Below are 24,722 nucleotides of genomic sequence, written 5' to 3'. Positions count from 1 at the left end.
TGCTTTGCTATATGGTTTTTCGGTCGGACAGTGGAGCAATTTTTTATACCAGAGGTTATTTATTCTGTTAATGTTGAAATTTGGATGAAAGTTATTTCGATGAGTTAATTGTATCTTTTGAGCAAGATTTGCATATTTTGGGCAGTCTAAAATTTTGCTGAAGTGTAATTTTAGCAACATTTTTGATGCAATCGCCTGTCGTGATCGGCTATGCCTGCCACTTCCACATACTTGTGCATAATACGGAAGGTCGAGTTGTGCCCATTTAATGTTTAGGCCTATGTTAAACTGTATGTTATACAAATTGTACAGCTATCATTTCTACCCTATGACGAACCGACATACCTGTAAATCAAATAGCCCACAAAAAACTGGTCATCGCTGGTATTTTTCATGAAGAAAAACGACACTTTTTACGCGAACATGTCCAAAACACGTCAGCTGACGTACAAGCCTCCCCACGCATGTACATAAACAAGCCGTGTTCATTGTTTAATTGTCACCTGCAGCTGTTCGCAAGAAAACTTTCTGCATAAAATTACCTGGGGTCGTTATCAGGCCTGAGACACACTGGCGCTAGTTTGAGGACAGTCACTATGAGTTACTAATGTCGGCACATGCAGAAAATGCGTGATGGGTCGCCAATTTGTGACTCGTGCAAGCTAACACAAACAAATTATTGGACTTAATAATCTTTTCAAGTTTTAATAAAACGTGCATCTATCATGATAATATTACATTTTATTATTTTATTATTTGAATTACATAAGGTCGCATGTCACAAATAGGTCACCCAAAAATGGAGGAGCCGTAACATGGAAATGCTTTCTTCACACTTCAAGTTTGGTTTATTCTAAAAGTATAGTACCTATTGTGGAAAGTTTGGTGTCATTTTGTAGATAATTATGTTCTTTATCAAATACAAAAAACCCCAAGTCAATTGGACAACTACTTTGAGATTTATACTTCAATATGTAAGATTTGTCAATGGGGAGCAGGCGGGGAGCTGGGGCGGGGAGCCCCATAGAGTTGTACACAAAATTGTGAAAATATGGCAAACTTCAAAGCTTTGTATCTTAAAAAGTACAACTAGCATGGACCACAAATTGCACATATATCATCCTGGATTGTAGATCTACCTCATAGTAGATCAACTTTAACAAAAGATGTAACTAATTAATTGCCTAATTAAATGCTAATTAAGACAGTTTTACCTATGTTACTGTACAAAGTGTACACGTAATGCTCTGACATTTCTAAATGGCCTATCTTTGGCCGAATCATCCTGCTTATTCAAAAGTACACATATTTTTAAGGAAATTTGATGAGGAATTCAATTATGCTATTAGTTTTAGTGCCAGAAATGGAGGAAAAAAGTTTTGATTGATAAATATCATAAAAATTGTAAAATTATTTTACAATTTTTGACCACCCTGTATGTTTAACACAAGGGATACCAAACTCTTTCTTCCTAATTTGTTTGATGGGCACATGATGAAATGTCTTTCTGAATCCATATTTATTTTGAGCTACATAGCTTTCAGAAAAGAAAAATATGGGGGTTCACTGTGACAAGAAAGATTTTGTTTATGTTCCACCCTGTATATTTCTTACCCACCCTGTATTATGATGTTATATTTTGTTGATTTGGCATCCTTGTAATATAAGCTTTCCAGAAATATATACTTATAATGGTCTAAAATGTATTTATTAAACGTTGTGTTGAAGTGAATCACAATTGGTGATATTTTCCTCATTTTACATTATGTTACACAAAAGATGACCAATTCATGACATGCGACCACAAGCTATGTCAATTTTGTGTCGATGTTAATTTTTATATGGATTTACCTGTGTTGATTTTAAACTGTTGTGAACGTGGAGCTACGCAAACTGGCAGGCGATTACCCACCATGCAATGCGAATACACGGAAACGATCCAGTTTAGGATGCATCGCAGTTCAGTTCCTATAGAGGCCGTCAGCCTTTTGCCATCTTGTGGGTAAAAATGATACGCGTGTTCATGCGTCTGATACTACGCGCAGGTCGAAGCTTGCCACGCAGTTGTTACCACGCATCAACGCGATGATTTTGCTGTTCACGCATGGAGATCGAACGACCATCGCAGCGTGTACCCACAAGATGGCGGCATATGACGTCACGCTGACGGCCTCTATTGTGTAAACCAGGCGTAAACCGCCCATCCAACCTGATCGTGTGCACAGGATTTGTGCTGGAGGCTAGTTAATGCGCACAACCAATGCGCAGAAAAAGACCTTGAGACTAGGCGGAGCTTAGGTTTCACAAGAATGATTGACAGCTGTGAGTAGGTGAAATTCTGTTCTGTGATTGGTACAAAAATATGGTTCTCGTATAAATGAATATATTATCCATGGCTTCAAAATTAGGAACCGTTTCTTCCACAGAGCCCTACATTGTATATAGGGCTCTATGGTCTCTACTCATCATACACGACCGTGAAGATCTGGCCAGCGGCGACGCTTGCCAATCAGGCTAGCTATTTGTACGGCGTGGCCTCTCATCCTTTATTATCTCTGGTCTTGTCACGCTGGTAGATTCGCCCATCTGTGATTACTGACCTGGATCTGACAGAAGATTGTGGAATTTACGATTTTCAGCAGCAGGATTTTATGAAACTGCCAATATTTGCAAGTATTCTGAAGGATCGGTAATAATTAAAATATTTTTCATGGTGTCGGCAGTGCAAGTTGAAGTTAGTGAATTTGTGGTTTTGTATGTTATGTGCAAGAGTGTTTTCAGGAAGCGTAAATAGGCAGGCCGTTATGCTAAACTCTCCATCTTATATTAGTTCTAGTAACTATAACTCAGCATACTGAGGTCCGTAGATGTCATTATGTTTATGATAAAGACTGAAGTCTTGCTGGCAAGACTACATCTTATATGTAAGTTCGGCGATGAACTGGACACATCACACGGTAGTGTGATGTGTCCAGCCTGGATATAGTGATCGGCTGTGTTTACTTCTGACCTTCCAGTGCTTTACACGGTGTCATGCTTCAGCGAATCCGACTAGATTTTGAATGCAATGGTCTCTAGCCTAGAATGTGAAGCTATCGGTGTGCAAATTCTTGGCTAGAGTTCTCGAGCAACATGCAGGTGGCATGGGCGGTGGACGCGAATCTACTACTTTAATTCCCATGGCCTAATATTATGTTGGTCTACAATTTAGAATTAGTACTTCATATTAATAAAAAAATAAACATAAATATAAATCATTAAAAATTGCACAAAAAAATTGAAATTACAAAATTTCAATTAATCATGTCCAATGTGTCTAATTAATAATTTGAAAAGTAGTGCAGTGTAAGTACTCAGACAGCAGTAAACGTGGAAGCCGTCTAGTGAATCTAGTCGACGTTGCATGTAGTAAATGTGGGCGGTGCAGATGTTTACTGGGCAGTGGGGCATTCCCAGCCGTCTAGCCCCATTGAAACCTATTGCAACTCTGAATACTAGCAAAATTAGGTCGATCTTCAAAGTATAATTTGATCACTTTATGAACCGTATTATGCAACAAAATTGAGTCGTATCTCTTATATATATTATTCTACAAGTTGTCGATATCAATAGATAATCAAGAATGTTTTAAAACCAAAGTTAGCAGTGATTTTTCCTACCAGCTTGTGTCTTCTCCGTCGCTTTCGGCCATTTTCGAGATGACGTGTTTCGTGAAACTCCAGAGGGCGCTATTTATTTTGGATAATATTATAAGATTTTTTATTTTAATTTTAACAAATGTACTTTAAATAACAAATTTTCAATAGAAAAAATAATTTCCTTTAATAATTTATTTTAACCTAAATTTTTAAGGTGTTTTTGAGAGATTAATTTGGTAGATTACCCTGTTCCGAACTACTATCAAAGTGCATTGTGGGTAATATTCTACCAATTAGGGTACACGGTCATCAACACACGGAAGCTGCCATCGCCAAAGGAGTCAGTGAGAGTGTATTTTTTTCATCACAAAAAATGGCGACTTCGGGTCGAAAACCCGGCTTTTTCTCTCGACTGGGCGAAGCTGTGGCTGATTTAGTTGTCCCACCACGTCCTGCAGTAGATCGAAGAACTCTCGAGAAAACATGGAAGTTAATGGAAAAAGTGATGAGGCTCTGCCAGCAGCCAAAAATGAAACTCAAAAACAGTCCTCCGTATATTCTGGACATTTTGCCAGAAACATATCATCACCTGAGATTAATCTGGTCGAAATATGAGTCAGAGGAACGTTTACATGAACTCAATGAGAATGAATACTTTCGCATCTTTGTGGACAATATTATGAAGAAAGCTGATCAAACGATTAGACTTTTCAAAGCGCACAAGGAAAAGATGTTTGATGAAAATTCGCAAGGTAGACGAGAACTCAATCGCCTATCACTTATTTTCAGTCACAACCTAGCCGAGCTGAAAGCAGAGTTCCCAAATGCTACATTTGCCGGAGAATCTTTCAGAATAACTAAGGCCGATGCGGCCAACTTTTGGAAGAAAAACTTCGGAACCAGGTAAGGGGCACTACAGTCTTTTCTTGTGCGAAAAAAGAAGGCTACACAAGGGAGTATTTCATTTGTTTTTCTTTTACAATTCACATTGACATGCACCAGTATAGCAGTCGGCCGTGTAACCCGGAAATGGTGTTGGCTTGTTGACAGCAGGCTTTCATGTCAATACGACCATGCATGGTACATGTACTTCAGTCAACAAAGTGAAGAGCCTATTGTTTTGTTTTGTCTACTTGAAGTGCCATAAAAAGTGGGCCCTTTATATTAATTTTGTTTAACTCCTGCTATTACATGATTGGTATTGTAATATAATTATTCATGTACTGTATCATGCCAAATCAATTAAGGTGGTTCTGGACCCATTTTGGAAGTGCTCTATTTATGTTTTAAACATATTAATTGAGTAGGGCAGAGAACACTGATCCATATGCCTTTTGTTTGAAGCTAATCGGACATACGGTTTTCATAATACATACATTTTAAATGTCTTTGTATTGTATTGTTTTTATCAATAATCAATACAGTTAATGAGCTAATATGACTTGAAAGTGCTCATTAATATGTAATTTTGCCAATATTTTGCTAAAATCAATGCATAAATGTTCATAACATTTTTATTTAACAGAATATTGGTTTCAAACTTGGTCAAAGTGTTCCTAATGACTTCCAGATAATTTATGCATAATTAATGAGCTAGCCGCCCTAATTTGCATAATTAATTAGCATTTATGCAAATTAGCTCATTAATTATGCAAATATGCAAATGAGGGGCGGCTTCACTATATAATACATTAGAACATATTAGAAACACTTTGACCAAGTTTCAGGGCAAAAGTATGCAAAATAAAAGTACCATGAACATTTATGCATTGATTTTTAGCAAAATATAGACAAAAATTACATATTAATGAGCCTTTACAGTCCTTTTAGCTCATTAACTATATTGATTATTGATAAAAACAATAAGATACAAAGAAAATATAATTTGATGTAGTATAGAAACCGTATGTCCGATTTGCTTCAAACAAAAGGCATATTGATCAGTGTACTTTACCCTACTCAATTAATCTGTTTAAAACATGCTCAAAGCATTTCCTTATTTCTAGAAAATGCATCCAATACCACCTTAAATACAATCAGTTAGCAGTGCAGTGGTGAGTGGGCTAGCACAGTCTGGAATCTATACAAAAATCAAAAACAATAGCAATACAACAATAATAGCAATTGAAACAACAGACACACGTCACACACCCCACACATATCTGCATTCTGTCTATTTCTGAAGGGTAGTTCCTCCCACATGAAAAACAAAAAAACAAAAAACATATTTATAAATATGGTCATTTTCACAGTAAAGGGTGTAACTTTTGATTTTTTTGGGTCAAAATTTCAAACCACTTAAATATGTTTCTGTTTACTGAAATCATGCATAGAAGCAACTTAAATTCCAGTAAAATAATGTTTCAAGGCTTAAACCTTTTGATTTCTAATAAAAATTTGACATTTCCATAACATTTTGGTTAAAATCTAAGAAAAATGTATTTTACATAACCTCAGAAAATTATGACATGAAAGCTGGAATACATGTGAAATCCCATTCCAAAGTAAGTCAACAGATATAAGTTAAATTTTATACCATGTTTTGCTATGTTTGTAATTGCAGTTTTGAAAATTTTTAACATCAAGTGTCATTTACAATGGAAATTTCCAAACCTTAAACATATTTTTTAAGTTTTAATTGGGTTCCTAAAATAATTTGAATGTCTAACTTCATGTACAAATACTACTTGATGAAAGGAACCTCCCAGCCAAGTTTCACAGAAATTGGAGTTATTTTTTAGAATTGGCAATTCAAGCGATTTGTGTTTCGGAGGCTTCAGTTAACAACACAGGTGATCATAAAAGTAAAATATTTGGCTAACCACTACAAGTTGACATAAAAAAATAGGTAAAAATATCACAATTACCAATTTTCATGCTTTGCTTCTAAGTATTGAATTTCAGTTGTGACAAAATTAAATTATCACAGCAAGTCATTTTTTTTTTGTTTCGGAGGCTTCATGTTTACAATTGTTAAACATTGCAGAAGTAGTTTTTTTTTAAACAACAGTGTTGGGATCATCTAAGCTGTTATTTTCTTGTGTATATTGAATCAATGATTCTATGCGGCAGATATTGTAGATTTATCACATGTTAATTTTTTCACCCATTTGTTAAGTATGGTGTTTTTTTTGCATGTGATTCCTCCGGAACAGTCTTTTTAAGGTATCAGTATATTTTTCAATCAAAAAAACATAATGTCAAAATTTTTTTTAATTTATGACATTCTGCACATATCAAGTAATAATTACAATGCAGATATCAGTATGAAACACACCAATTTAGATATGCATAGATGATAATTAATCTTATTGTTGTTTCGGAGGCTTCATTTGTTTCGGAGGCTTCAATTGTTAACGGAAAGTTTGTATTGGGTCCCATTTTCAAACGGTGATATATATCTCCACGATTTAAAAACATGTGACTTGAGGATCTACTTTGCTACATTTTGATAAATAGATTGGATGAGCTCTTTTATTTATATTTGCACAAGCTTGCTGAACAGTTTGTTTCGAGGCTTCAAAAAGTTAACGGAAAAACGGCTCTTTGAAGTCAAGATTTTATAAAAATTTTAAAAGCTTGCAAATCGACTAATTTTTTGTTACCCATTTCAAGTTAAGATAACAACTGTTATGAATCAAGAAGAAGTGAAGAAATAACCAAGAATTATGAACCAAAGATACAACTAGAAAGATAAATCAATTGTTAACGGAATATAAAGACTCCGAATCGTTATATATCGTAGACCAAAAATAAAAAATACAGGGCTGTTCACAATTAATTCTAATGTGGCAGTGTTTACTGAACATATGACTGTACTTTCAGGATAAGAAAAATTATCCATGAACTAACTAAAGAAAACACAGGGTTTTACAAAAATGTTACTGTTTTTATAGTTTTTCAAAATGGCAATATTAAGTACATTTAAGCCTGCTAAAACTGAACGCAGTAACTCCCAAAGCTGATTATGCTACCCAAGGTAGCTGCTAACTAGATGACTTATGTGGCCAAAAATCATGGAATTCTGTGGCTTTATTAGAACACTACGGATTAAAATGTTAAAAATCCAAAGTTACACCCTTTACCGTGAAAATGACCATATATGAAATTGAAAGGGGGAAAGCACATTGTACATTGTATTTATGATGTAGCATGTCCTTGATTGAAGTATGTTGTCCCAAAAATGTGTGATATTTTTTATTTTGTCAGTGCAGGATTTTTTGGAATTTGCTGTGCGTGTTCTGTTAAATGATAATGAGGTACAATTACTGAATAGGGTGCAACTTGCTAGACTTGAGTCCAGTCCTTGTTTACAGAGTTTAGGGTTAGGGTTGGGGTAGGGCAGTCTTGTAATAAGACTAGTAGAGTTGCACCCTATTCGGCAATCACTCCGATAATGATTGCATTGGTTACGGTACCTGATATGGCCATGTGTCTTGAAGTGGACTGGTCATACTTTTTGTTTCATCACTAAATTTTGATACGGTACTCGCGTATATGTCTATTTTTTGGTTCTTATTTTTAAAGTTAAAGACCCAATTACAGCAAAAGTACATACATTTTTGGATCAAGATATAATGTTCCAAGGAATCCAACTGTGCACAAAAGTTAGTATACATGGGGTGTTCCGTGCGTAAGAAAATATAAATAGGGTGGTATCATGAAAAACCCTGATTTTAGTAATAAATTGAACTTTATTGCATATTTGATATTTACTATATTAACGTGTACCGTACCCTGGTACATGTTTATTTTAAAACACCTCAAAAGAAATTCTGTTACAGGCCTGAGGCCACACTACATGCGTGAGCTTTAATAAAACGTATAGTTTTGCTATGTTACCAAGGCTTTATAAGCATAGAGCCTGAAGTTCTCCGTTTTACGGAAAACAGCGAAATTACACAGAATTCCAAGTAGAAAACAGAATTTAGCAGAAAGCACAAACCGATTAAATATTCCACTGAAATTTCAAACCTACCATTACCGGAGGTTTGCCTAAAGGGGTCATATTTTTGGCCATACATCGCCAATTTTACGAGGGTAACATGTACATCGCCATGTTGGATTCAGTGTTTCCCTAGAGTTACATAGGCCTACATATTTTTATGGTTATTTTTAGAAAAAGGAAAACAACAGGATTTCGGACTCTATACTATTCACAATTGCATCTTCAGCAAATCCCAGCAATGAAAATAAGCCACCTAGTGACTTAACTAGTGATCATATTTATGTGCAGGATCGATGCAAGATGGAACTGTACACAGAACCATATTCTGGGCAATTTTTTACATGCAATTATCAGGGTTGTAGATAGGATATTTTTAGTGCTACAATGTAGGTGGCATTAGATGAAATTCTTGCATATTGGCAAATTTTTGCTTTTTAGACCAAATTCTTGAATTCAATAAAAATAAATGCAATTCTGGCCTCTGAGCGGTGGGTTCCAGTGCTGAAATTGAAGCTGAGTGGTGGGCTCCAAAACTGAGTGGTGGGCTCTGCCGTCCACCACCGCCCACTGTAGTTACATCCCTGGCAATACAGAATTTTTATGTTCATACCGGTATGCAAAATGTAAACAATATGAATATAGCGCCCTCCCAAAATGTAAGTACCCTGGGCAGTTAATGGAATGTATTCGGTAATCGGTACCTACATGTACTTGAGCATAATTTGTTAGAGAAAAAAATAGATAGCCATGTTAAATGCTGTATTTGTAGCAATCTACATCATACCTGTTCATAGTGAGTCATCTAGTGACAATTCATTGATCATGTATACAATCTAGTGCTACTATCAATCATTTTCTTATTGTCTATCATCAACTGGGTTTTCAATGATACACAATTTGCTATATTTTTTGTTTTGTTCTAAAAATGATCTAATTCCTTGCAAAATGCACAAAAGTATATAATGAGTGGACTACACATTGCTAACACATTTAATGACCACAATCTTAGAAATAATAGCTTGAATTAAAAAAAATCCTGAATCCTCCATTTTTTTCTAGGCCTGACTCGATATTAAAAAAGCAGTTGACATCCATGGGTTAAAAAGGCGGGGGCGATTTAACTGTATAAAGTTTTATTCTTGATTGAATGAACTTTACTACCAATTCCCATCTGTGAAGTTTCACGCCGGTGTTCAATTCATTTTGATATGAGAGCTAAAAATGTATTTTTCTAGCCCCATAGGAACACTGTGTATTTTATAATTAATCACTAGACCAAAAAGGTGCACCTTTTCATACATTCAAGCTAAATCTTTGAGCACAGAAATTTCACAGAATGAATGAGAAAAATAGTATAGATTTCTTCTGATACCAATTTATACAACTTCCGGTAAAATCTGGGGTTCTGGGGATGAGGCTATTAGTGATCGGGCTATGCCCCTTTAAGAACCGTCTTCCATTTCCGAATTTTCCTCAATTAAATTCCCCCAGGGGTGTTACATTTTCCCAAAAAAGGGGGGGGGTGTTAAAATCATAGTTACATTTATTTACTACAAAACCGAGGAAAAAATAACTTTTTTTTTTGCCCGAAAAATGCGCCGGGTACCCGGGCAGAAAATTACCCGAAAATCACCCCCTAGGTTACTCTCAACTTGAGACAGACTATGCGCAAGTATTTGACTTGGCTGTTGTAGTGCACATTAGAATATGACTGTTACTCACGCTTTCTTTGTTATGAACCACTGATCGAAATGATCTTAACACAAAGCCTATGGCATATCAAAATTTGGAACAGGTGTATGAGTCCAGGTTTGAACTAGTTACTAATGTGCACTTTTTTATGGCAGCGAATTCTACGATAGGTAGTAAAAATGTGGTAGACTTTTTTATGTATGGAACTGAATCCTTTTTTTCTAAATGATCACAACACAAAGCCACATGGAACTGAATCCTTTTTTCCATGGAACTGAATCCTATACTAAATGTTTTAAAACCATTGTTTGTTCCCCATCACAGAGCCATAGTGACGTGGAAGGCGTTCAGTCAGAGTCTGTATGAAGTACATCCATTCCATCAACAGGGTCTTGAAGCGTGTGCACTCAAAACCACTGTCGATCTTACTTGTAATAATTACATCTCCAACTTTGAATTTGACGTGTTCTCACGACTCTTCCAGCCGTGGACGACGGTGCTGCGCAACTGGAATAGCCTGGCGGTGAACCACAGAGGCTACATGTCATTCATGACGTATGATGAGGTCAAGAATAGGCTGGGGAAGTTCATCAATAAACCAGGAAGGTGAGTTGCTTTGCAATGATACATAAACTTAACATGGATCCTGGGCTAATTCTCAACTGGAAGTCAGATTGACCGAAATTCCTCCCCACGTATGCGTTTGCCGGTTATGCGTATTGTAACAAAGGAGAAGGATTTCCCTCCGAGCTGTGGGTATTGCATACATGTATTAACAAAGGAGATGGGGGCAGGGTTGGCACGATTGGCAATTGATTTTTAAAAGATTTTAATCACTGATTTGAATCAACCTTAAATTAATATTTTACCATTGTTGATCAATTTTATTTTTTTCGTAATTTTATTGACTGTTTTACTTTATTCCTAATGCTTCTACAGCTTTTGGATACAAGTATTGTAATATTACCGTATTCATTCCAATAAGCGCCAGGGCACTTTACAAAGTCATTTTGGGTGGGCGCTAATTTTTTACCTGGTTTACCTAATTTTTTCATTAGGGCCGTTAATTACAGTCAAATTTAGCTACGTTACAACAGCGTCCTGAGACGTTCTAGTAGATTTTCTATTGCAAGTTTACACATGACTTCAAATCCTCAAGCTATTTCACTGTATCAACGTCTATCAGTCACTTCAACATTAATGCTATCCTTTAGCAAATTGAAAATACCCTGGGTGGGCGCTTATTGGGGTGTGGGCGCTTATTGAAACGAAAAAATACAGTACTTGAATTTGATTCTGATGATATTTCAGGGAGGGATGATATCCCAAAGTCTATTCCCTGGATGAGGTCCCATGTTCGATGCCACATGCAAGCGCTGTTCAATTTGCATGATTTTTTCAAGTACATGTTTGAACATCACTGAGCTTTGTTTGGTGCTTTTAAATTTGTTTCCCTTCTCCACATTTTGACACACAGCAACACCTTTTTCCGCAGGGGGAAAAAGGTGTGCAGTTTGTAGCCCGGTTTGTAGCAGCTGCAAAAGACACTGTTTTAATTTGGGAATCTATAGTGCTTTGACTAACAAAACACATTTGAAATATTTAAATAAAGTGATTATATAACATGTTTTCCCCCACATCCAAGATGGCGTTATTCGCAATATTGCACTGGGAGAACTTAGTGATTTTGCACGAGCCATGTAATTAAGGTTAGCAACTATTTTAAACTCTTGCGATTTGGTCACAGCATCTTGCAAATGGTAGTGAGCTTTGGCAAAAATTGCATTGATCATTTCACAGTGAGCATGTCGAAGAATTCAAATATCACAGATATACTTTTGTAGGTCCTGTGGTTCTTGAGTTATGTTGCAAAGAGGGCTGAAACAACACTTTTGTAAAACGTGCATAACTCATTTTAATAACAATAAATCAAGCACGTTTTCAAAGTATGATTTGTAAAATGAACTTTTGAAAAATATCAAAGTGTTTTTGTTTTTTTCAATAATATATGGATTTAAATACGGTAATGAAAACCTTTTTTTTTGTGTGTTGTGTACCCTTAATATTAAACTGTACAATGTATGCAGATGCTATTTCAAATGCTGTCACGGATGAGTAGGTGCATGTAGTAATTCCCATTCATCTGTCAATATACAATACACATGTATGAATGGTTGAGTTCATACATCACAATCATCAAACGCTAATTAGCTATCATCTAATTAGTGTGTTGCTAATGACCTTAAAGCGGATATTGGATACATGCATGTACATCTACTTAGAATTAGGTCAGACACCTGTAATGTGAGAGGCTCAAGTTCAAGGTGTAATAATCTATTTAAAAGTGCTTCAAAATTCATTGATTTTTTTGGTAGGTGTAAAATGAAAGAGATATATCGTTGTATCGCGTGTTCAATAATGCAAGAACGTTATCTGCATTTTTGTCATTTTACCGTAAAGCATATTTTTGTTTCAACTTGTTTACCCAGATGTATATTTTAAAACATATTGATGACTGTATTAATGTTCTGTGAAATGCTAAATGACTTGTTTGAACAGACTTTAAAAGAATGGCCATTTACTTACAGTTTCATTATCACCCAAAATGTAGTTCTAACTTTTGCTCTCAACTTCATGATATGTACACTATTACTATTATTTCAGCTTTGAGTTTGATTTATCAAATATAAATATACTGTCCATTGTTAATTAGGTCCTATTCATTGGAGATTGAGCCAAGCTAAGTATAATTTTTTTTTTACTTTGGAGTTTAATAAAATGGTTTAAAGTTGTGAAAAATTATATAGGTGGCAACACAGCTGTGAAAATTTCCTTTTAGCATTCCGTATTGTGCTTTCAGCTTTTCAGTAAAGTTTATGTTTGATAGTGCAGGTGAGATGCATGACTTTTACATTGCAAAGAGGGATGTGTACAAAGTATACATTGGAGAGAAAAAAAATCACAGTTAGTGACAACCTAGCTATAAAGGTTGAATTGACCAATCTTATGTGGATTAATCAGCCTTTTCAGAGATTTATCTTTTCTGGAAATCAGGAAATGGGGCCATAAAAAATAATATTTCCGGAAGTAAATTGATGATGTTCAGAAAGAAAAAAATATGAACAGTATTTTTAGAGGGATGGTACCAGGTGTAGCCTATTCCCCAGCTGCCATAAATGTTCAATGCAGCACACAAGGAGATAGATTTTCATGAAATGGAGATCTATTATACATCTCAGCCTTCGGCCAAAAAAAAAAAAAAAAAAAAAATTGTTGTGTTGCCCTCAAGTGGGAAAATGGGACAGTTGGGTCGGACGGTCGGATTTTTCTTTTCTTTCTTTTTTCTTTTTTTTAAACCTTCAGTTTTTAAAAAATCCCCTCAAATATTAAATGCTTCTTCAATTAGGGGATATTTGTAAATTTTGACTTCTGGATACCTGTTAGACATCAATTAAAGACTAGTCTTTCAATAAAATATTAATTTAAAGTGAAAAACATTGATTTTTTGAACAAATCTGTAAAAATCATCATTAAAATTGGCCTTATGAGTTGACAACAGAGCAGATACTGCCATATAACTTAAGAGACAGGAGACTAGTCTTAGAATAAGTGACTTTCAAAATAAAAATCCAACCACTACAAGTAAACAACACTAACTAGTGCAAGTTGTATCAAAATGTTTGGTTCCTATCGGTTTTGGATATTGATTGAAAAGCCTGCCTCTTTGAAACAATGAATCCTCTTGATTTGAGCACATTAATTACTGTTTTACTCTTTAACCCTAACACGCCCAGCTACTACAAAATACTACTTGATATATGCACTGTTCGTGCTGCATCCCACATGGTGTGATGACGCAATCGCCCTGAGTAATATATAGGCACGGTTTCGCTAGCCAGCGAAGCCCCAAGACCCATGGCAAAGTGTTGCCGACCTAGTGCTTGGCATGCAAGGGGTCTCGGGTTCGAATCCCACTCAGAGCAAACAACTTTGTTTTTCTCTCTTTATTCCTTCCTATTTTGCCTTCCCATCGCCAAAAAGCTCCTAGGGCGTTAGGGTTAATGTTTAGTACAATTAGATGATGTAATGTTGCATTTTAATGTGGCAGTCTTGTCCATAATCAATATAAACTGATAGGTACCAACCCGGGGTACCAATCATTTTGATACCGCCTGTCAGTAGATATTGCCTTTTTACTTGAGAGTCGGATTCTTTTGATCCATCACTTTCAAAGTAACACAGTATCACCTTCAGATACTGCATTATTGCTTGGGTGGGAGGGCAACATTGATGAAAGTTAAAAGGTCACAGTGTATCTAGGTTATGTAGGATGTATACATTTATAGATTATGGCAATGGAATGGTATTGTTCACTTGACTGGAACTATTAAAACCTATTACTTCCTGGTTCTAATTTGCTAATTAAATTCTTGGAATAGGATGATCAGTCTGATCATTTAAGACTCTTCATTATAAATTGTAATGTAATACCTTTAACACTACCACTTAGCCCTGATGATATCATGAAATCCAACTTGCTGGCATAAATGTGATATTTTAAGGGGAAGTTAGCCTGTCGTCAAAGATGTTTTATGGTTGCTTTCCAAATAAAGCATTAATTTAACAGAGATTGAGGGAAATGTATGGCAAATATGATTTTTTTGTTGTTCTAATTTGAATTTATGTTTCAGTACAAAAGTAGAGTAGCTACATGCTTAAATTTGGGAGCATCTCAAAAATTGTACCGGTTGCTTTGATTACATTATAAATTGAAGCTTTAGCAATTTAAAACATTATACTGTCAGTCACCACTCCAAGAGTAGGTTAAGGTAAGTTTCTTTAGGGTTATGATTAAAAGACAACATTTAGGGTTAGGATTAAGAAAATTTGATTCTGATTAGGGTTAGGATTATATGATTTGGGTTGTAATTTTACTCAAAATCGTATTGTTGTACTTTTGTTTTGTTTTTCAGTTACATCTTCCGACTAAGCTGTACTCGTTTGGGCCAATGGGCTATAGGTTATGTGACCCAGGATGGCAATATACTCCAGACCATACCACAGAATAAGTCTCTCTGTCAAGCACTTATAGATGGCAACAGGAAGGATTGTAAGTATTAAATTAAGCATTTTTCCCAAATTGGTACAAATTTGGCCCAAAACTTACAAAATTTTTGCAAATTCTTTTGCACCAAATCTCAATTTCAGGTGACCAGGTATGTATACAGCTAGAGTTGAGTAAACGCTGATCTCATCTCCAATCACGGTGGCCGAGCGGAACGGGCTACGACTCATAATCGGAAGGTTGCGGGTTCAATCCCCGGCGACGCCATCGTGTTGTGCGCTTGAGTAAGGCACTTTATCTCGATTACTCCTCTCCACCCAGGTGTGAAATGGGGAGCTGTTATGAATACTGTCCATTGAGCGCCGCCCAAAGGTATGAGCATGCCTTGGGCATTGTATGGCAGCTGACATATTCTAACGACGGCGGAATAAATGTAAAGCGCTTTGGTACATGTTCACATGTGAAAGGTGTTGTATAAATACCAACATTTTTAAATACCAATATCCCAATGATCAGTTGACTCAGTCTTGACTCAACTCAACTCATCATGAGTTTTGACCGTCTGCTGTGCTGATTGGTTACTCACCCTTTGTGACTCGACCTTCTAGCACAACTCGTTTTAAATTACGGTACTGTTATTGTGTGCACCCTGATTTATGTTGAGTAATTTAAACATTAAGGTTATTAATTATTTTAAACTGTTGTGATTTGGTAGTTCACAGCATCTTACGAATGGTAGTGGTAGGTGCTGCGGTTCTTTAGTTACGTTGTAAAGAGGGCTGAAACAACAACACTTTTGTAAAACGTACATAACTCATTTAATAACAATAAATTAAGCAAGTTTGCAAAGTATACGATTTGTAGAATGAACTTTTGCAAAACATCAAGGTGTTATTTTTCAATAACATATTGATCTAGATAATGAAAATCGATTTTTAGGTTGCTTCGACCAACAATAACTTGTCTACCCTTAACACTACTGGTTTATTTCGCTTACTGAGATCGCTCTCGAGTAACTTCCTCATCTAGCCTACTTGAAGGATGTGGCATTGGATTTTGAACAGTAAAATAAAAATAAAAACTTGTTCGGAAGTTGATCACCGTTGTGAAATTAAAGTTAATTTTCAGTGCATTGCTTTCTGGGAAGTAGAACACTGGATTAAGGTGTTAAATTTTGGTGATTTTGCCCTTAATTATAGTATTTCAAGTTGGAAATTGGTCTTTTCGAAGAATGATAGACTCAAGAGACTTAAGAACATGTGGGACAGAAAAAAATGCATTTTTAAATCTTTAAATGTGTGGTATTTTGAAGAAATCCTTCGATGGGTGATGTGTAGGTTCAAGAGACCTACATTTTGTAAGAGGTGTAATAAAAATATGTTCACTTTCCCTGAAAACATTATGTTTGTGGGATGCAAGAAACTGAGATGTGATGAAAATGCTGGGGTGGGTACTTTGTACAGATCAGGCTGCGACAAATCGCCTGTCCGATAGCATGGGGCAATCACGTTTTTTGTCTGGCATTTAAAACTCTGAAGAACTGCAATGCTTGGAATTACCCATAGCGATGGCTCCACTTGAATTCATTGTCTTGAGGTATCTCCATGTACTCAAACCAAACTTGAGTACCAGTACCCCCCCATGAAAATGTTTCCAGAAGTGAAATAATGACAGGCATTACACCTGGGCCTAATAGATGAATTTTAACTTCATCAGCTGACATGTTATTGCAAGAGAGATTTTTTCCAAATTCAGCACTCAGCAGCATGTACAGCGGGCACAAACTCATAAAAAAATAACACACCCCTCTCTGGATAGATCTATGTCTCTATATTATGAAAAAAAAAAATTTGAAGTGATTTTCTTAGTGAAGTCAACATTTTTGTCCAATAAACGCAAACTTCTTGTTTAGGTGGAAGACGACTACATCTATGAATGAGATGGTCAGCAGTGAGAAGGAGGTCTAGTCCATCTGACTAGCCATTGAAATGTCAACTACTTGAGCAGATGTAGAACTGTCTGATTGTATAATGGACAGTCCACTTGCAAAGACTAAAAACAGGTCAAGTTATATTCATGTCAAACTGAGTCACATTCTATCTACAACCTGGTCAATAATTTATCCTTTACCATGTTTTGTAAATTGAAAAAAAAGGAACACTCTCCACACAGTTATACACACTATGACCTAAAACAGTATCATTTCCAGTGGCATAGTTCAATAATCTCCATTCAACTATTGATGCTGCAAAGTTCACCTCAATTTGTGGGGTATGAGTTTTTGTACCCATGCATTCAAAGGTCATGATTGTACATTCAAAGATCGATTGAAGATCTTCAATAGATTTTTAGCAGGCCGAGGGGGGTGCAAGCATTTTTCGGCATGCCATTTGGAAATTTACCGGAAGGGGGGTTGGGAGGACTCATAATTATTGCACAGCCCCTAAATGCCAACCATTGTTGGCTTGTTTGGGACTCTTAACTTTGATCTTCCCCCTGCACATGGAATCCTAAGGCAGCCCCTGGAGTGGACCCTGGTCGCATTACGCTTCACTCAAATTGAACATCAACTTTAGGTGTTCCTACATGTATGCGAGTTTCAAAGATCGTCAGGTATGCAGGCTTTGAGGACATATGATTTCTAAGAATGGAACCTTTTGGTTTGCTCCGGAAATTGAACAGCCTGTGCTGAAATCCCAAGACTCTGAATGTATCTTTTTTATAACATGCTTTTTTTGGCCAGGCTAGAAAATGTATTACAATCACTTGCCCTAAATTTAGACCAGTCACATGCCATGTGCTTTCCATGAATGAATAATTGCAGTTCACTCCACAATTCCATTACTGCAGACATGGATTCGAAGTATGCGACAAGTTTGTCTCATGAACTTGAACTGAGTCTGGAGTTCAAACCTAAGGCCTAAATTTATGAATATAAAACAAATACTTTAGAAGACCCAAGACCTTAAGTTCCAAGAGGTGAAACTAAACAGTAATAATAGAATACAATAAGCTGCCTTGGCCTGATGGGGATCAGCCTATTCCATATCCATGTTATTTCCCCATACCAAATTTAGGCCAATCACTTACAATATGTTGTAAGCATGTACTTTGGATGAATGCTTGAGCTAGTTCCACGCCAATACTTGCATCACTGTCTGCACGGTTTATTCAGATTGCAATGACTTCTACAGCTGTGTGATGACTGGACCACAATGTGGGATGAACACATAGGCATGTTGATTTGATTAGAAATGTTACCTACATTGTATCATGGCTGCCAGCAAGTGTTAGAAATCAGTCCCCAACGACCCGACCCAGGGCTGAAATAAGCAGGAGCCAGGGGCAATTTTGCCCCTGCTGAACCTGTAAATACTCATGATGGTTCCCATGGAAAGTTGAAAATTGCCACAGGTTACTACATACGGCACAATCATCTTCAGAACAGCATAATATTCATATTTGCTCCAGGTTGATGTTAAATTGCCAGCTTGGAGACAGACACATGCATGAACCATTTTCAAATGAAGTTTACTCCTGCTGCAGATGAGAAGACCTTATTTCGACCCCTGGCCCAGCCCAACCTGGTCCATGTAGCCCTGAAAATTGTTGGTTAAATTTCGAAATGCTGCTGATAAATCAGGGACAATCTTTTGGAATTTGCAGGAGAGCATTAAATAGCTCTTCTGGAGCCTTCAAAGAGAGCTGTTTAGAGCATTTACAATAGAATGCAAGGAGAGAATGCAACTAAGAAGAGCTTAAAATCACTCTCCTATCGGATTTAAGGACAGCAGGTAGAGAGCGATTGCTCTTGTTCTCCTCAAAAGGCAGTCTCTGATAAGTATCATAAGATGTGCTGTGAGTATTTCTTTAATTGAACATACTGTGTCGATTTGAGAATCATGTAAAAGATTTTTAAGGCCCAACTAGTACAAACGTTTGGCTTATTTCTGACACTGGTTTAAATGTTTCTGAGGTTTTTGAGCCAAAATTATATACTCTGATATTTTGCAGATCTGTGTTTTACTTTTGCAAGACAAATGTGCCACAAAGTCTGCTAGATAAAAGAACAAAGCCCCTGAACGAAACCAATCACAGTTTTGCAAAAAATGGCGCAGAAAGTATACTTACCTAAAAAAAATATATGTGACATGATCATTATGAAGATATGAGTCGGGATGGCGCTAATATTGTTTTTGAGATATTGGCAAAACAGTGTTCAAATTCTTTTGTTTTATATTGTTTTCAGCCATTGATAAATTACTCATAACTCGGTAACCAGATTTCCGATTTTGATGGGGTTTGCATCAAAATGTAGCATGTAAACTGCCAGAATATGATGTAAAAAACTTCTAAAATTTTGCAAATTGCCGACATGTGACTCATTCCCCTTGACCATGTCACATATATTGCTATCAACTGCACATCACAATACCCTCAACCATTGTAAGATTGAATTCTGACATAGCAAGTGGCAGCCATTGATGATCGTCATCTTTGAAGTTCAATCTATATTATGGTGAGACAGAACATGAATAATTATACCACTTAGCATGCTTAGTAACATTATGAATGAGTGCAATGTGTGATACATGTATAATGTGCACTATGGATGAAGTGGATTGTATAAAAAAAGGATATCAAAAGGCAAAAATATTTTATGTAATTTAACAAAACATTTTGCTGACTAACCAATCCTGTTCAGTTCTTCATGCTCAAGGGGTGGACAAATTGGCTAAAAATGAAAGAAATGACTTATTTTGCTCCTACATATGAAGAGCTTTGTTTCAAAACCCCTTACATCCACTTGAGCAATTATGAGAAAACATCAAAAAATCATCTACAAAATCGCTGATATAAGAGGGTTTGCAACAAAAGCAGTTTTGGGCGGGATGCTCATCTTACCCAGGCATCCCGCCAAAAACTTTTTTGTTGCAGACCCCTTACATCAATGATTTTTGATGATTTATTGATGTTTTCTCAAAATGTCTGAAGTTAATGTAAGGGGTTTTGAAACAAAGCTCTATATATATGGTTAATTGCACTGTTTTTGAGTTCCAAATATATGTGTTGTTTCAATTATACAATAAATCTTAAATTTATCTTAAATGTTTGAGGGCCCTCGTAAAATTTTGTGGGCTCAAATTTGGGCCATTGTTTTTAACTACAAAAAAGTGAGTAAAAATGGTAAATTTGCAAGTGACTGAGTGAAGGAGTCTAGGGAAAATAAAGAAACAAATAACCCATTATGTTAAAATTCAAGTAATTAATGTTTAAGAAGTATTAGAAAGAAAGAAGCCCAAAGAACAAAGAAATAGGGCAAGTAGCCTTTTTTGAGGATGGGTTTTTTTTGGTGCTTTTTTTAATTGATTTGTTTTTAAACATTGTCATTAGAATCAGTCCCGGGGAATCGTCCCTCGTTTTATATCTCCAATTTTATCAAAATCAAAAGTGATTTAATATGCAAAAGTCATACAGTGCAGTATTATTATAAACTTGCCCCAAAATGCCTGACAGAACCTTAATGAGGTTACCTCATTAATATCCATGATCTACATATTGTGGTTGTGTACTGTGCTATCCTGGAAACACACAATATCGGCCGATTTTGAAAAACAGTTGTTATTACACCTACTTGCTTTTCTTGGTGAGGAGGAATACAGAATCTAGAAACAGTATCAAATTGCTTTGTGTATACCAGTGATGTGAGAGTAAACCTGATGTCACTATAAACCAAAACAATACTTTTTGGACACCCTGTATGTTGTACATCTCACAGAGCCTATAAGGTGGTCATTATCTGTACTGACCAGTCATTACCTATTCAGACCATGAAGTGGACGATGGTCAAAAAGCGGCCAAATCTTGAGTCCGAATCCTAACTCTAGTCAAGTGCAGAACAGGGTCAAGTGTATAATGTGTTGCTAAACACTAAATTTTCACTGTGACAGTTAATTTCACTATGACATTAAGATCAATTGCAGTAAAAATGTTGCCCAATTTTCAACCTTGTAAATCATTGCATATTTAGGCATTTATATACATATAATTATTGACTTTGACAAATTATAGTTCAGTGGCTTTAAAGAGCCAACAGAGTTCATGAAATTTCTCCCCCTTGAAAATACCGATTTCTCAACACTTCATAATGGTTGCATTGCTTATTAGGGTCTAGTGTTAACTGATATTAATCGCAACACTTATTGCCCCACAATGGTTATTCCTATGCCCAAAAAATTGATAGCTCAGTTATTTTAATGACAGTGTAACAAATAGATTATAGGTTTATTGTTTTAATGGGTTTATGAGGTGAATTCTGTATCATCAATAATTGAAAACAAAATAAGTGGTTCATGTCAACATGGTCAAGCAGGGTTGTCAACAAATTTCAGCTTAAGTCATGGGTCAAATCTTCCAAAACACCCAATTTTTCATTTCTATGGGACATGAAAACACCCAAAATTTTGGGTACCTTTTAAGACACGAAATGGTCTAACTCACTGGACAAATTGTCAAAGGTTGTCCGATTGGGCTACTAAATTGTGGGTTTGATGCCGGGGTTTGATGATTCCAAGTAATGAATGAGCATATTTTGCTCTGCTTGGTTTTTGGTTTCACATGTCCATTTGCAACTGACTAGTAATGCTGACAAGACTGCTGTATCAGGTGTGAAGGCATATAAAGAGATGACCAGAGACTGACCAGTAATGATGATAGACATGTTATTAGTCGTCTTGATAATTATCATTTCTCATCTCACATATCATCAAGGCCCATTGTGTTTCATACATGTATGTATAAATAGGAATAAGCACAAAATAGATATGTTGTTGGAATCTCGATTTCTTAACGCGGCTGTGTACTCAAGACGTTGTTTCTTTCGCAAAATTGAGCTTTTTTGATATTTGTTACTTTGTTATGTTTTTTATAAATACAAGGAAAGAAAATCCAGATTTATAAACTCCAACTGCGCTTATTTTATGGATTTTATTTCACTATTTCATTCGTGTTTGCAATTTTAAAAGAGAGAAAATCTTTGTTGTATCAGCGGGGTGACACGCTGCAAGAACAACGCATCGCGCTACGTGTCGCGCAATTTGTTAACGCACAGATACGCTACGCATACGCGACGCTTATCTGCATGCGTGGCGCATCCTTTGGAAACACTAATTTCAAGTGGTCAAATGGCTCCGTTTTAGCTGATAAAATGTGGGTTTTTTAAGTTCTTTTCCTCGATTTGAATATCAAGTTATGAATGGATTTCGCTTAAACTTCTCAACGGGCTGTGGATTTACCCGATGTTCACATAATATAAGGTAGAAAAACGAAAACTGCCGCATTCTCCTGCGAGATTCGATGAAAGGGCAAAATGTGACCACTTTAAACTTTAACGGCCATTATTTCAATGTTCATTTTCTCGGTAAAATGACGATTTAGGTACACGATAACTCAATAAATACAGCATCTATAGGTAAGCAAATATGATCATCGTAAAAAGCATGATCGACTCGAGAAACGGTTTTCTCATTTTTTTATATTTTGGTCTATTTCCGATTTTAGGCATCATTTTGTGCAAATAGGCGTTTGTGAATTTTAAAAAGTTCAATTTGATGCCTTATATGGTCAATATCTCAAAAAATAAGGCCAATATCAAAAAAATAAAAAAACGTTTTTGGAATGGAGCCTCTAGATTGAGCTAAAAACAAAATAAAATATTTTGGAAAGAGTGTTTTTTGTTATGATGTACCTAACAAATATTGCCAAAAACTCACTTTTTGTGATTTTCTTCATAATTGTTGTTTTTACCCCAAATCTGTATTTATATTAAGATATATTGATGTCTTGCCAGTCATAAAATGTATACTTTTATATGTCTTATGCGAATAATTACAAAGTTATTGCACTTTTACTACATGCATGTCTGAGAGTACACAGCCACCTTAAGGCACATGAATCTCTAGGGGGTGGTGGAGGCAGAACAGAGGGGAGGCACCGGGGGCACTCACATGTTAAGGTGGTGCAGGTATGTGCGGCGGTCAAGGGTCCCTTTTTCAGGCTCTCCGGCAGTTCCTTAAGCCCCACATTTGGATCTGCTCCAGTTCTTCGAGCCTCAAACTCTGACAATTGTAGCTCTTTAAGCTCAAATTTGGAAATAATTTAGAATTTTTTAGCTCAACAGCCTATAATTTGGCCCTAATTTCAGTTCTTCAAGCCCCTATTTTGTCCGAAAATCAGTTCTTAGATGCCGCACACCCCTAGCAAAATTTAAGTTGCTTGCCCCCCCCCCCCGAGGCACTCAAGCAGTGGCTGTTAGAAACACCCCCCTGTTGCCCAGTAAAATGACAAAATTGTTCACTTTTTGCAGCAGTTTAGTACACAATTTATTGATTTTGCCCTTAGCAGCAAAATAGCCAAGAAAACATTGTATTATCTTAGAACTCGTCAATTCCTTTTTAAAAGAAATCATACTCGTTACCGTATGATTTTTTTAACACTTTTTGTTGTTGTTATTGTATAGCATGGTGATCTAAGTAAGACTACAATCCTGGTTAGGTTATGTATCTCTAAAATCCCCCTTAAAATATCACATTTATAGAGTGGACAATGATTACGATGTATCATCATCATTATCGTTAAAGACACCACGTTTAATCAGCCAGCTAGACTTTGATTAGGATTCCATGTGTTTACAGTGATATCCAAATAAATGAAGAGCCGATGATGAATTTATTGAGGAGACAATGGATAACCATGGATGTGTTACATTGATATCCAAATATTAAAGGCATTTATTGTGAGAACTTGACAGAAATAATGAAAACTTATCATGGAGTAGCTTAAAGGATAAGTCTATAGACTTACATTAAACTACCTTTTCATAAAATAAATTGACAAAATAGTGTTTTTTTTAATTAAAAAAGTTTAAATAGATTTTCTAGTTCACCTCTCGAAAATTTCGATTTGCTTGTTCAGTGATCTAGGAATGAAAAATGCAAACTTGTGCATAGCAGGTGTTTAATACAGGTTGTATATGATTTTGAAACAAACACCTATTTTTCATAGTACAATGTATGTCAGTGTTTACTCAGAGGCTATAATGTCTCAATTTTGGCCCAGTGAAAATTATATTTGGCGCACAAAATTTTGCAATGCTGCATTACCATATAGTCAATTTGAGGAATTACTGAGCCAAAATTGGGCCAATTTGGGGGGAAAATGCTTCATTTGGCGCACCCAATTTCCAGAGAGAGTAAACACTGATGTATGTACTAACAAAGTGAAGGTCTTGATTCGTTATAGTACTTTATGGCCCCAGATAAAATGTCTTATTTTGTCTTTATGTTTTTGGACTTTTAAAACCCCTAGCAGGCTATTTTAG

At 36.0% G+C, this 24,722-nt stretch overlaps 2 protein-coding genes across 3 annotated transcripts in view; one reads left to right on the top strand and one right to left on the bottom strand.

The window, feature by feature from the left end:
• The window catches only part of LOC140169775 (TBC1 domain family member 23-like), a 29,999-nt gene extending 26,285 nt beyond the window's left edge, over positions 1-3,714 (bottom strand). For both annotated transcript variants that reach the window (XM_072193079.1, XM_072193080.1), the window contains exon 1: positions 3,660-3,714. In XM_072193079.1, coding sequence (XP_072049180.1) covers positions 3,660-3,691 — 32 coding nt within the window. In that variant the 5' untranslated portion in view covers positions 3,692-3,714. The remainder of the gene's footprint in view (positions 1-3,659) is intronic.
• A 235-nt stretch (positions 3,715-3,949) lies between these two features.
• Positions 3,950-24,722, top strand: part of LOC140169774 (uncharacterized) — an 80,855-nt gene continuing 60,082 nt past the window's right edge. The window contains exons 1-3 of the mRNA XM_072193078.1: positions 3,950-4,541; positions 10,603-10,884; positions 15,252-15,385. Of these exons, the coding sequence (XP_072049179.1) occupies positions 4,012-4,541; positions 10,603-10,884; positions 15,252-15,385 (946 nt within the window). The 5' untranslated portion in view covers positions 3,950-4,011. The remainder of the gene's footprint in view (positions 4,542-10,602; positions 10,885-15,251; positions 15,386-24,722) is intronic.

This window comes from Amphiura filiformis, chromosome 14 (assembly GCF_039555335.1).
Source record: "Amphiura filiformis chromosome 14, Afil_fr2py, whole genome shotgun sequence".
In the NCBI taxonomy this organism is placed as follows: domain Eukaryota; kingdom Metazoa; phylum Echinodermata; class Ophiuroidea; order Amphilepidida; family Amphiuridae; genus Amphiura; species Amphiura filiformis.
This window is presented reverse-complemented; position numbering and strand designations above follow the sequence as displayed.